The 14,324-nt window shown below is 35.2% G+C and overlaps 1 protein-coding gene across 3 annotated transcripts in view; it reads left to right on the forward strand.

Moving 5' to 3' along the window:
* RUNDC3B (RUN domain containing 3B) overlaps positions 1-14,324 on the forward strand; it is a 163,075-nt gene that overhangs the window by 84,877 nt on the left and 63,874 nt on the right. For all 3 annotated transcript variants that reach the window (XM_006891445.1, XM_006891446.1, XM_006891447.1), the window contains 2 exons: positions 2,908-2,993; positions 12,861-12,950. In XM_006891445.1, coding sequence (XP_006891507.1) covers positions 2,908-2,993; positions 12,861-12,950 — 176 coding nt within the window. The remainder of the gene's footprint in view (positions 1-2,907; positions 2,994-12,860; positions 12,951-14,324) is intronic.

Raw genomic sequence — 14,324 nt, forward strand, 5'->3', positions numbered from 1 at the left:
CACCTTAGTCTCCAGAGAGACACCATTGTTTTTCAGTACTTTGGAGAGGTCCATAACAGCAGACTTTCCCATGGCAATACATCTTTTAATTTCCTGGCTACTGGTGCCCAGAGTGTTGACTGTGGAGCCAAGCAAACTAAAGCTGTGAACAATCTCAATCTCTTCACCATCCATTCTGTTGCTGCCAATTGGTCCAGTGGTGACAGTCTTTGTCTTCTTGACATTGAGCCTCAATCCATATTGGAGGCTGCAGTCCTTGATAGTCTGCATCAAGAACTTCAGGTCCTCAGTTTCAGCAAGCAGGGTTGTGTCATCTGCATAACACAGATTGTTGATAGATCTTCCACCAGTCTTACCCCACATTTCTCCTCAAAGAGCCCAGGCTCCCAGATAATCAGTTCTGCATACATGTTGAAAAGGTATGGAGATAGGACGGATCCCTGGCGTACGCCCTTCCCAGTTTTGAACTATGCAATGTTCCCTTGCTCTGTTCTGACTACTGCCTCCTAGTCAAGTATAGGTTTCGCATTAGCACAATCAAGTGTTCTGGGATTCCTATTCTTCTCAGAGTCAACCACAATTTGTTACGATCCACACAGTCAAAAGCCTTTGCATAGTCAATGAAACACAGATATATATCCTCTAGTATTCCCTGCTTTCAGCTAAGATCCATCTAACATTAGCTACAACATCCCTAGGACCACGACCCCTTCTAAACCCAGCCTGGTCTTCTGGCAGTTCTCTGCTGATGTGCTGTTCCAGTTGTTTTTGGATAATGGCCCCATTAGCCTTATAAATCTGTTTGTGTAATGTTTTAGTAAAAGTCATTAGATTTAAAGTGAAGAAATCTGTTAAAATTAGCACAGTTTATTATCACAATATAGCAGAGAATTCCATAAACATCAAGGACAGGAAACTATGTCCAGCCCAGTTCTACGTGGATTGAAACTATTAAATCAGGAAGCAGGACTTTCCCCACATTTCTTATCTGGCGGCAGCACAGTGTCCTGTGTATAAATTTCTCTCAAGAGCAACTTTCTTGGATTCTCTAACCATGGACATGTGGCCTTTCAATTCAAATAACTGCTATCATCTAACTAGTCTCGCCACCTTTTGGCTGAAATTTCAGTAATCTCGGAATGTTGCTGGCCAGCCAGTGGCTTGCCTCTTCCTTCCTCTGTTCTAATCAAGCACATCTAATTGTAAGTTCACCTAAGCTTATCCCCAGCAGCAACAATGGACCAAACACAGGGCAAGTGAAAAAGGGAAGTCAAGGTTAGTAGCCAAATAAATGGACTAATCCTAAGTATAGTCATTAATATTTTTTTTTCCTTCCTTAGTAGGACTTATGCTTCTAGTCTGATAGATTTTTACCACTGCATAAATCAACACCTCCTGTCAAGCATTAAGCCTGACGGGGTAGTAAGTTACTTATTGGGCTGGTAACTGAAAGGTCATTGATTGCAATCTACTGGCTCTTTCACAGGGGCATGGTGGGCTATCTCCTCCCTTAAAGGTTAGCAGCCCGGGAAACCCATGAATTGGAAAGTGACTTCTTGGCAGTGGGTTTAACTTTGGTTTTATTCAGTGCAGGAAAAGAAACCCCGGTGGTTAGTATATTACATGTTGAGCAGTAACCAAAAGGTTGGAAGATAAAATTTTCCAGCCATCTGAGGATGAAGGATGAGATACCCTCTCATAAAGATTTCCGAGCTGGAATGTTAGGAGCTTGCCTAGAGTAGACCATGAGCTAATATTGACTGTCCAGTACCATCAGGCAGAACGCTTGGTAACCAAGAATTTAGTGAGTTCAGGCTAGTTGTAAATTTTGGGTATTCAAGAGTTTAGTGAATTCAGTATAATTGTAAATTTTTTCTAAAGAATGCTTTTTTCTGGTTGTTAACTATCATATATTTTGATTAGTGTCACATTTATTCTCAAAGTACCATTAAAGTTTTATAGTTTCTATATATTAATTGTTCTTGGATTTTTCTATAGATTTGTGAAAATGTTTGTAAAATATTAATTGAATTAGAATTTTAATATAAATAAGGTTTTCTATTTTTATTCTAATTGAGAAATAAAAATGAAATGTATTGAATTATAAAATGTTGGTTTATAACTACAATATTATCACATTTCAGTAAAATTATTCACATTTAATTAAAATTATCCTGATTGGCTTTAGTGGAGGCGTTTTTCTGCCTTATATAATTAGTAATAGCTTTTAAAATGTCTTTGGATACTATATTCATTTAACTCACGATTTATAACCATGACAAAAACAGTATCTAGGATATTAGAGTGATTGTTTTTATCCACAAGGAAGGGCTATCTTCCTGATGTTCTTATAGAAGACTCATTTTAATTGTCTTATTTTGGGCTCTATATAATATGATTCAAAACAGGTTTCCAGCTCAAGGAACCCAATGCTAGTGGTTCTTTTCTTTCAGAGGATAGAAAGTTAAACTGGCTTACTATATACCTTGCACATTCATAGAAACAAAACATATACACTACATGATGAAATTTATCTCTTTTATTGTTGTTTTTAATGCACTGTCAAGTTGGAACCAACTCACAGCTGACCCTCTGTTGGGTTTTCAGAGGCAGTAAAGTACACAGAAGCAAATTGTCTACCTTTCTTCCGCAGAGCAGCTGGTGCACTTGAACTGAGTGTCTTTAGGTTGGCAGCACAGCTCCTTACCAGAGCTCCTTTACTTATTTTTATCTTCTCATATATTTTTCTTAGTATTTTTAAGCATATATTTTTAAATTACTTGTTTTATCAAGTTTGAATGTGCTTATTTTTTAATATATAGCACAGTGGGAACGATTTTTAAATTATTTTCGTATTTGATTCTTTCCCTCTCTCTCCCTCTTCCTTCCTTTCTTTTTTTTTTTTAGGGTAGAGCCTGGATCAGAGTAGCACTCATGGAAAAGCATTTATCGGAATACATCTCTACAGCCCTGAGAGACTTCAAAACAACCAGGTTTAAATCTTTTGTATTTTCTACTATGTATTTGAAAGAATCATATAAAGTCCTTGATAGAAATAAGAATAGAATGAACAACTAAATTAGTTTCTTAAGTTTTTCAGCTATTTATTGTATCTTTTTCTTACTGCTTATGTAAATTCATTCTTTTCTCAGTAAAATGTAACTTGTCAACTAAAACAATTCTCCCTTGGTTAATCTTTTCAGGATGCATATGTCCCTGGAATTTACTCTTTCAGAATAATTTTTGAGTCTTACTTTACAACACTTGAAACTACTTTCTCTCCACAGACTTGTCCTGACCAATTTAAAGAACAATTTAACTAGGAAATTACTGTAGCATCCTTATCATATTACAGTGTTTTCTTCTTTGCTGCTAAAGAATATAGATGAATCATTCATTTATTTTAATTTATATATGTAATATTAACAAATGTTTAACTTTTTTGGGCAGTTTGTATTAATGTAGTTTTATTGAAATTCTATGGACTTACAGAATGACCTCTTGTTTCATTTATAAAATAGCAGTTAATTTTTTTATTGTAGTATAGATAAGGTTCGTATCTGGGCCACAGTCATTCCTCTAGTTTATATACTCATGGCCTTGGTTGAGAAATCAACTTTTTTTCCATATCAAAACTATTTGCAAATGAAGAAAAATGTCATTTAATTACCTAGAATATGTACTGTCCATTATGATAGCCACTAATTACATGCTACCATAGAAAGAATAACTAAGATTAAATAAATGCAAACATTTAATTCTTTGATCCCTAAAGTCACATTACAGGCGCTCACCAGTCACATGTGATTAATGGCTACCAAGTTGAACTTGGCAGAGAGAATTTTCTTCATTGCGGAAAGTACTATTGGATTGTGCTACTTTAGACATTTCTAAATTAGAATATTTCTTTTTACTTCATTAATTCAGTTTTTGAGAGTGAAAAAACTAATGAGTGATAGCTGAAACCAGTTTCATTAAGAAAATTAAACACAAATAATATATCTATGATCTTAGCTTTCATGTTTAACATTTTGGATTATTAGACAATCTAGGAATTTATCATGACTTAATGTTTTCTTAGCTGAGTAGGGCATGTTCTTTTTTTTTACATTAATTTTAATGAAAGTTTACAGAGACTTAGGGTTTCCATTAATTCATTGTTGAACTTTTCTGCCTGCCACCCCCACCCCCCTCTTTCACTCTTCTCCTTGAAAAGTAAAAGAAAAACTCTTTCATTGTTATCCAAGCCCTCCTCCCAAGTCCACTCCACTGTACAGCTTTCATTCTGGACTTCTGTCATGACAATAATACTCAATCATATATCTCTTTTTAAATAGTTCTCTCCCTCGTCTGTTTCAATACAGTATGTATCATTCCTCCCTTCCTCTGCTTTCCCTAAACCCCAATGTCAGTCCTTTTTTTCGACAGTGGCCCTATGCAATATTTGTCCTTTTGTGACTGAGATATTTCACTCAGCATAATGTCCTTCAGGGTCAACCATTTTGCAAAATATTTTGTGAGTTCCTTATTTTTCAATGCTGTATAGTATTCTGTTGTGTGAATATACCACAGCTTCTCTATCCATTTGTTTGTTGATGGGCACTTGGGTTGTTTCCAGCTCTTTGCTATTGAGAGCAAAGCTGCAATAAACATGGGTGTGCATATATCTGCTTGGGTCGAAGTTATGATTTCTTTAAGATAAATTCCCAGTAGTGGAATTTCTGGGTCAAATGGTATTTCTATTTGCAACTTACTGAAAAGGTGCCATGCAGCTTTCCATAGTGGTTGCATCATTTAAACTCCCATCAATAGTGAATAAGGGTTCCAGTTTCTCCACAACCTCACCAGCATTTGATGTTTGCTGTTCTGTTAAATTTTGTATTCTTGCTGGGGTGAGGTGATATCTCATAATTGTTTTGATTTGCATCTCTCTTAGAGCTAGGGATTTTGAATATTTCTTCATGTGTTTATTTGCCATCTGAATGTCTTCTTTGGTGAATTGTCTGTTCATATCCTGTGCCCATTTTTCAATTGGGTTATTTACCTTTATCTTGTTGTGCTGCTCGAGTATTTTATAAATTCTAGATATACGTCCCTTGTCTGGCATGTCATTACCAAATATTTTTTCTAATCTGTGGCTTCTTTAGCTGTTGGAGAAGTTTTTGGATGTGCATGAAAGTATTCTTATGTAGGCTTCTCTACTCATTTTTTAAGATACTTTACAAAGAAAAGCCTCATATAGTATGATAAAAAATTGATGGAAATAGTGTGAAAACCAATGTATATGAACTTTGAAAGTAAACCAGTACAAAATAAAAATTTTATTTAAAAAATCTGATGGAATAAATGTTAGCTGAAAGAATTATTTACATAAAGTAAACCTAATCCAACATACATATATGAAACAAACCTCACACAGTGAAGTCTTTCAAAGCAACATCATAATTATGAGATAATGTCTGAAGGTCAGCTATAAAATGATGTGACACTTCTTAGCCATTTGAATGAACCTTGTAAATATGGCATTTATTTTATTTATCATTACTAGTAAATACTAATTTCTAGTAGTTTATCATTACTAGTAATTTCTAAGAAATAATCTGATATCAGATAAACTAGTAAATAATTTCAGGAAAGATACATCATGCTGGGAAAAGTAGAAGGTCAGAAAAAGAGAGGAGGACCCTCAAAAAGATGGATTGACACAGTGAATAACATAATGGGATTGAATACTAAAGCAGTCGTAAAGATGGCATAGGTTAGGGAAAGATTCAGATTGCTTGTTCATAGGGTTGCTGTGAGTCTTGGTAGACTAGATAGACCCTAACAACAGCAACAACAAATGCATTTATGAATAATAGTATTACAGATATTAAGGCTTAGACAAAATTAAAGAGGAGTGCATAATATTAAGCGCTAATAGATAAAACATAAATATTCTAAACTAATGAAATCAAAACCAGATTTGTTCAGTCATTTTCTCCTGAGCAGTAGCAACATTGCATCACATTTTTGATAGCCTTTTTAAAAAGAAATGAGAGCATTGATAATGTATTTAAGTTGCTGGTCTTATTTCTCAGTTTAAAGAATTGGGTGGGGCAGAAACCATTCTTAAAGAGAATATTTTTAGAATGAGTACCTTGAGTATTAAAGGGAAATTCATTTTGCTTTGTTCTTAGGTGTTAACCATCCTTTTTGATAGAAAGGAAATGATTCAGCTCTAAGAAGTACATGAAGTGAAAATATTCTCTTGTAATAATACATCAGCCTGCTGTTCTCTAGGAAAGTGGCTTAATAGATAATATTTAAGTGTGAATATAGTAACTCTCTAGTTTCCAAGAAAGGAAATAGATTTAATTTCTTTCAAAAGTTATCTTAAAGTTAGCTAAAAATGCAGTTGTGGAAAAAACCAAGAAATTGGGTACTTTTTTTGCCCTTTGTAATAAAACTGAAGAAACTTGTTAGAAATAAATTTGCTTGAACACCTCTATTCAGAAGAATTATATTTGAAGGAAGGATGATAAAATACAAACAAATTATTATTAAGGATAGGTGTACCTTACCTTTTGTCTGGTTCCACTGAAGCGAAATGCTTGTGGAAAGAGCAGAAATAAATTCTTGTCCTCGAGGAATCTCAGGTCAAGTATATTTCTTGTTGCTGTGTTTCCTCATAGAAGAATTATATTCTTTAGAATGATAACGCGTCTTTACTCACGAGAGGAGAAGCAGCTCCATCATCCAAGCCAGGCAAACGAGAAAGCATTCATCTGTGAAAATCCAAGGATAAGATTGGGTGGAGGAAGTATGTGTGCTTAGTGGGTGGGGAGCATAAAGAAAATAAACTTTATTCTTGGACTATGTGATTCAAAACTGTAAGACACATTTGTGTGATCCTTGTTAAGTGGAACCTGCCACGATGAGCAGTTGTGGGGAAAAACAAAAAACACGTAGTTTCATGTTTCAGAAATTAGTGTTACTAGAAAACCGAGTTGCATAGTTAGCAAAATGATTATGATCTAAGCTTTAATAAAAATAGAGGATTGTTTTGATAGGTTATTGAAAAGACCTGCAGATAAAGAAGGAAGGTAGAAACCCCATTAATTTCCTTAAAGTTGTCATTTTCCCAAACTGCAGACTGAAAATATTTAGAAAAAATTAAGTAAAAAACAATAATTAAACGTATTCTTTAAGAGTTCGAAATAGCAAATATGAAACAAATGACAATTTTGAAGTGTAGATAAAATTAACTTTGTGGGAATCAGATTATAATTTTGCAGTTATGCCATACATGTTTGGTTTACAATGGCAAAATTTATGTCACATTAAATGCTGATTTTCTGAATTCTGTGGTAAGAAGTTGCTTTACTAACTCAAAGGTATGTGGTTCAGATCCACCAACTGCTCTGCAGAAGATGGACAGTCTCCTACCATGCAATTTACTGCCTCTGAAAACCCACTGGAGGGTCAGCTATGAGTTTCTTCTGGCTTGATGGTACAAAACAACAAAAACCATAGTTGGAGTGAAGGAGCTTTGGCGGCATAGTTAGTTGGTTTTATGTTGTACTGCTAATCAAAAGGTTGGCAGTTTGAACCTACCACCTGCTTCATGGGAGAAATATGAGATTTAAAACCTAAGCTTGTTAAGATTTAAAATCTCAGAAACCTGATAGAGGGCAGCTTTCATGAGTTCAAACTGACTTGACAGTAGGAGTAAGGGGATAATTTTAATCCTCATTTCAAACTTTGAAATTGTTCCTTTTATACCTCATGTACTTTGCAGTCACATTTCCTGGAGTTAAATCCTGGTTCCACTCTTTTGTAACGGTGACATCTTGTTACTAGTTTTGTTTGCTCTAGAGTTGGAGCCAACCCATAGCTGACCCTCCAGCATGTGTGAAGTCTTGGACAAGTGACTGACTCTTCTGTGGTGTGATATATACTAGATACACAAGAGAGTTCAAGAAGATAATATAATTAAAGCACTTAGAACTATGCCTGCCCCTCAGTAAATGTTCACTATTGACATTAATGCTATATGGCTTCCAGTGTAATTCTGTGGGCTTAACGTCTCAATTTAAATACTTGAGAAAGTCTTTCTTGATGACTCTCTTCAAAGTTGATTTAGCCTTCAGTTTTTTTTCTCCTCTGTCTCAAAACTCTAGGAATTTAATAATAATTTGTAATTATTTTGTTCTTTTGTTTGTTACTTTTCTTCCTATAGACAATTATCTTTTATAAAGGCAGGGACCATGTCTAGTTCAGTTGCTATTTTAACTGTAATACCAGAACATTTCCTGTCTTACAGTAAAAATGGCTATGTATTTGTTGATATGACCCTCATATTCTTAGACATATGAAATTTCCATTTTGGTCCATTTTTTCTTATTTGATTTGGTTTGTTGTAGAATAGAATATTTAAAGTATTTTGTATGTCATAAAAGGGGAATAAGTTCTTTATATACAAGAGTTTCTCATTTACTGTCTCCTGAATAGAGTAAATATTTTATAGAAAATAGAAAAATTATAGAGTAAATGGGAAACTCTTGTTGCTGTGTGCTGTTGAGTCCAAAGTGACTCATAACTGACCCTCCAGTGGGATTTCAAAGGCTATAAATCACATGGAATAGGTACTGTATGTTTTTGAGTAGCAAAAATATTGATAATGACATGTCTTTGGTTTATGAAATGAGCTTTTGCCTATTTTAACATCATACTTTTAGTATGTAGTTTATAATTTTCAGAATAGGAATTTGAAAGATAATATTGTCCAATATTAAAATCTATGCTTATTCACCTTGGTTCCTATACAAAGGATGTTTCTTACTTAATTACCTGAGAGAATGAAAAAGTATAGAATGAATTTTGGATAGCATTTTTTTTTTAATTTAGGTTGTTTATTTTTCATTTCAATGAACATCTACAGAGATTTTGGGATTCCATTCATTCATTGTTGCACACTTCTCCCCGCACAAACCCCTCCCCCTTCCCCCCCCCATTTGCTCTTCTCCTTGAAAAGCAAAAGAAAAACTCCCTCATTGGTACACAATCCCCCCCTCCGCACCTCCTAAAACCCCATCCCTTACCCCCAAATATAATCCACTCTGCAACCCTCATTGCATACTCCTAAGATAAAAAATAATGCCCTAAAATATAATACTGGATAGCATTTTTAATTGGCGTTTATATGTCAGAAGAGAAAAGGTCTCTGGTAGCTTAGTCATAATAAATTCTGCTGCCAACCGCAAGAAAGGTGGTTCGAATCCACCAGCTGCTTGTCAGGAGTAAGATGGGCTATCTGTTCCTGTGCAGTTAACTGCCTCTGAAAATCCACTGGAGGGTTGAGTATGAGTTAATTCTGACTTGGAAATACATGAAAACGACAGCACATACACAAAACCAAAAAAATTATTACTGTCAATTCTAACTCAAATTTTATAGTTACTTAAGTAATACATAAAACTGAGGCACAAACTGAGATTTGTACACCAATGTTCATAGCAGCATTATTCACCATCACAAGAACATGGAAACAGCCCAAATGTCCAACCACATATGAATGGATTGAGAAATGATGGTACATTTACGCAGTGGAATACTATGCAGCACGCAGGAGCAATAACTTTTAAATTATTACCTAACCTGAGAGGGACTGGAGAGCATTATGCTGAGTGAACTAACTCAGTCCCACAAGGATAAATATTGTATAAAACCGTTATTGTAGAATGAGTATAAGGATCCAGGAGGGGTGGGAGAGGCTGGAAGCAGAGGGATGTGGATGTGCAGGGGGAAAGGGAGATTAATCATTGGGTTGTACAATTTGATGGGTGAGGGGGTGAAGGAAATGGAAATAATTAGTTCAAATTTGTATTTGAATTTTGTAAATAAACTAGTAGAATAAAGATTGAAAATAAAACTGTAAAAAAAAAAGTAGAAGGAACATTATAAATAAAAAGTGGAAGCTTTTCTCCCAAAAAGGAGCCTGCTAGCACAGTGGTTAAGAACTTAGAACTGTTAATGGAAAAAAGGACAGATGGAATCTGCAAGCCACTCCTGGGGAAAGATGTGGCAGATCTGCTTCTGCTAATAGTGCATTTTTAGAAACTGCAGGGCGGTTCTGCTCGCCCTGTAGGGTCACGGTCGATTGGAAAGGACTCAATCACCAAAGCTTTAGTGTCTTCCAGAGCACAGGTATAGGAAATGGTCTCATATAATTGTTGTTTGCTTCTAAAATACATAAAATGTGTTAAAAGGTAATCTAATACTCAAGTCCTTAAATTGGAAGTTCTTCATTATTTTACATTTGTTCTTTCAATATTTATAATGCATTCTTAAAATTATGAGTACTGTTTTGGTTAGATTATTTTCTTAATAATATTTTCTTTAGAACAGAAAATATTTTCAAAAAGAAGAATTACATTTTAGAGTGTACCTTACTATTATTGGATGAGAAGGTAAACTCAGATTTTCCTTTTTTGTTCACTTTCTGCTGATTGATAATCTTGGTTATATAAGCAGAAATTAATACTTTCCTTTTATTATGAGATAAAATGAGGAAGTGTGAACGTTTGTAATTTTTATAAGTCTTCCAAAAACCAGTTAAAATTTTTCATATGGTGGTTTGGTTAAGAGAATAAAAAATTAATTTTCCAAACAGCTTCTACCTTTATAAACACAAGCATGATATTGGCCTTTGATATTAAATTACTTCAGTCACTGAATGGCCTTTTTCAGATATCTTCCATTCACTGATTAAAATAATTCAATGCTACATAGCTGAAAAATTTCTCAAGATTATCCTTAATACCTAATTGTTTTTGTTATGTGACATTATGTTGCCTGTGACTCATGATGACCCTATGTACAACAGCTCTGAACCCTGCTCTATCCTGAGCCAACGTTATTGTCTCTGACACATCTACCTCTTTACCCCAGTCACTGAGTCAGTCCATCTCATCCAGGGTCTTCCTCTTCTGAGCTGTCTCTCCACCCTCTCCAAGGACTGGCCCCTCGTTACAACATGCTCAAAATATGTCAGACAGAGCTTTAGAATCTTTGCCTCCACGGAGCAGCCTGGTTTCACCCTCTCCAGTATGAATCTGTTCATTCTCTTAGCAGTCCATGGTATATTCAGTATTCTCTAGCACCACAGCTCAAAGCAATCAATTCTTCTGTCATCCCCAGTCATTGTTCAGCTCTCTGTTGCATAGCACATAACTGTGAAAACTATGGCATCTACTACCTAAAAAGTATGCCTCTGGAAACTCTATTAATTTGATAAATGATGATAGTTATAGAAAGACTTTAGGCCTTTTGTTCATAGGTTCTCTATGAGTCATGCTCGACTCTACGGCAATCAACCACAACAACATGGTCTGTATTAGGCACACCTTAGTCTCCAGACTGACATTGTTCTTCAGTACTCTGGAGATATCCCTGAAAGCAAACTTTCCCGGTGGAATTCATCTTTTGATTTTCATAATATTTGATCTGAAATCTGGAACTGCATTTTCTGCAGAATATCTCTTTGCTCAACCATGATCATGAAATAACTCAGAATGTAATAGGTACATCTCATAACTAGCTTTTCCTTTTTCCTTTCTCCTCTCACTTGTTGCTGTAAAGACTGCTGTATGAACATTAGATCTGTACAGTATTTTGTTTGAGGTATGCTGCTCATGTCAGTGGAATTACTGATTTCACATATGGCAAGCATTTCACTTACACTGATGAGTTTAAAAAGTCATTGTTATTGTGGTGTACCACTGAGTCGGAATTGACTCATAGCTGGGCCTCTGGCAGGTTTTCAGCAGCATTTTATTTCACGGGAGAAGAATGCTCGTCTTCCTCCCACAGAGCAGATGATGAATTCAAACCTGTGCCTTTGAGTCAGCAGTGCAGCTCCTTCACACCAAGCCACCAGAGCTCTCTTGAAAACCCAGTAGTTAAACTACAGGAAAAAAACCCCAAAACTTATTGATAGCATATCATATATGCACACAAATAAAAGTCATTTCGGCTTTTAAAATGATCTAAAATAATTTTAAGTGTAATCAGCCTGTAATACAATGTTGGCATTAAGAAGCAATAATAGTACTGTGTTTTTAAACCTTTGGGAGCTCAAGATAAGAATAAAAATAATTTTTTTAAAAATTACTACGACGTTTTAAATCTAGAGGAATACCAGGAATATTAGGTGATTCTCAGCCCATAGGCTTTACTGCCCTAGAATCATTGCAGGGATAATTTTTCTTTGAGTAAATAAAATATTCTATTAACAGCCAATTTGGACTTTGAGGTAGGGACAAAACCTCATATATATAGATTGACCTAACATCTTTACCTTTATAGTGAATACCTCTATAAATGATGTAGAAAATATTTCCATTTATTTTACTAATTAATATCATTTTCTTTTATGTAAACGGTTATTATGTGCCGTCGAGTCAGTAAATGACTCATAGTTCCTCCCACGGGTTTTCAGAGGTGATTTTGCAGTGCAGCTTCTTACCACTAGGCCACCAGAGCTTCCTTTCATGTGAATTGGTATAAGCAATTCCCGTTGCCTCTAACTTCTTTTTTAAAAAACCCTCTTTTTAGATTGCATCAATCTTACTTCACATTTAGGGGAAAATGCTAGACACACCCCGCCATTCAAAGAGTCACTTAGGGGATTCTTTTTAAGAGAGCTGGAAAAAGTGAGTTTGTTATTGTGGCTTTTCTTGAATATCTGTAAGACTTGGGTGATCCAAGCATGTTTTTAGAAATTAAATAAAGTTCAACTCTTCCAACATATAAATTGCTCTAGCTCAAATAACAGTCTGTTTTGAGTATTTATATATTTATCCATTTTCTTATTTTAGGAGATTTTATGAAGATGGGGCGATTGTCTTGGGTGAAGAGGCAAACATGCTTGCTGGCATGCTGCTTGGACTCAATGCTATTGATTTCAGGTACTTTGGTCAGATGCACTCAAGCTTTAAATAGTTTTCTCTCATAATAGTTTATACATATGATTATTATTTTTATTTCTTTGCAGTGATTGTTCATACTCCTTTAAATGGCTAGAGAGCTCTGGTGGCTTAGTCCATAGGGAATTGTACTCCTGACCCAAAGGTCATGCCTCCCTGGAGGAGCAACTCTGTGGGAGAAAGATGAGCAGTCTCCTCCCAGGCGGTTTACAGCCCCCGGAACCTGCTGGACGCATGGTTAGGAGTCAGTTCTGGCTAAAGGGCAGTGTGTTGAGTGAGGGAATATAAGAATAATGTCCAATTTGATTTTATTTTTAAAGTGTGGAAGTGATTCTACAGTAAGATTACATATCCTAAACATGAACAATATAGGTTTGTGTTTGTTTTGTTTTCAGGTCTGTCTTTTGCATTTCTATAATTGACTCTAGACTTTAAAATGGACTAAATATTATGGATCTTTCAATAAAAAGAGCTTAAATAGAAGAATTATGGAGATAAGAGTTTATATTAATTTCATTTGAAAAATTCAGAATAACAAAATAAGTATGTGACTTGAATGAAAATTTACTTTTTAAAATTTAGTTAAAAATAATACTGTTCATTTTCAGAGGTTAGCTTCTCTATTAAATAATTTTAGATTATCTTTTCTAGTAAATAAGAATATTTGTCCTTTCACCAGTATAACTTTTCTCTGTTTATAACTTAGTAAACTGAAATGCATTTCCTTTCCACTAAGCCACTAGAGTGCGCTAGTGTTCTACTAATTAGCTAAATATATTAGGATTACTATGCTAGATGGTAATGTTATTCTTTTTAGGTGCTGTTCACTCGAGTATGACTCAGAGCAACCCTGCGAACAACAGATCTGAAATGTGTCTTTTCTGGTGCCGTCCTATCATCTCCGTCACACTTGAGCCCATTGCTTCCATCACTTTGTCAGTTCATCTTGTTTGGTGGTCTTCTACTCTTTCACTGACCTTCCCTCTTTCCAACCATGATGTCCTTTTCCAAGAATAGTCTCTCCTAGGAACATGTCCCGAGTATGAGAGATGAAGCTTAATTATTCTTACTTTCAGGGAGCACTCTGGCTGTACTTTTATCCAAGGTATATCTGTTCTTTTGGCAGTCCATGTGATACTCAGTATTCTTCTCCACCACTACCACTCAAAGACATCAGTTCTTCTATATGATTTCTCTAATAAGCTTTTTATGTGATATGCTGCTGCCCATCTAAATTCCTTACACAGAGAGAAAGAGAGGCGAGAGAGAGAGAGAGAGAGTGAGTGTGTGTGTGTGTGTGAATAAAGTTTTTTATCACCTTTTTAAAAAAAAAAAAAACCCACTAGTGCAAGAACT

The sequence above is a fragment of the Elephantulus edwardii genome, unplaced genomic scaffold, assembly GCF_000299155.1.
Source record: "Elephantulus edwardii isolate Elephantulus edwardi_28Jun2011 unplaced genomic scaffold, EleEdw1.0 scaffold00098, whole genome shotgun sequence".
Lineage (NCBI taxonomy): Eukaryota > Metazoa > Chordata > Mammalia > Macroscelidea > Macroscelididae > Elephantulus > Elephantulus edwardii.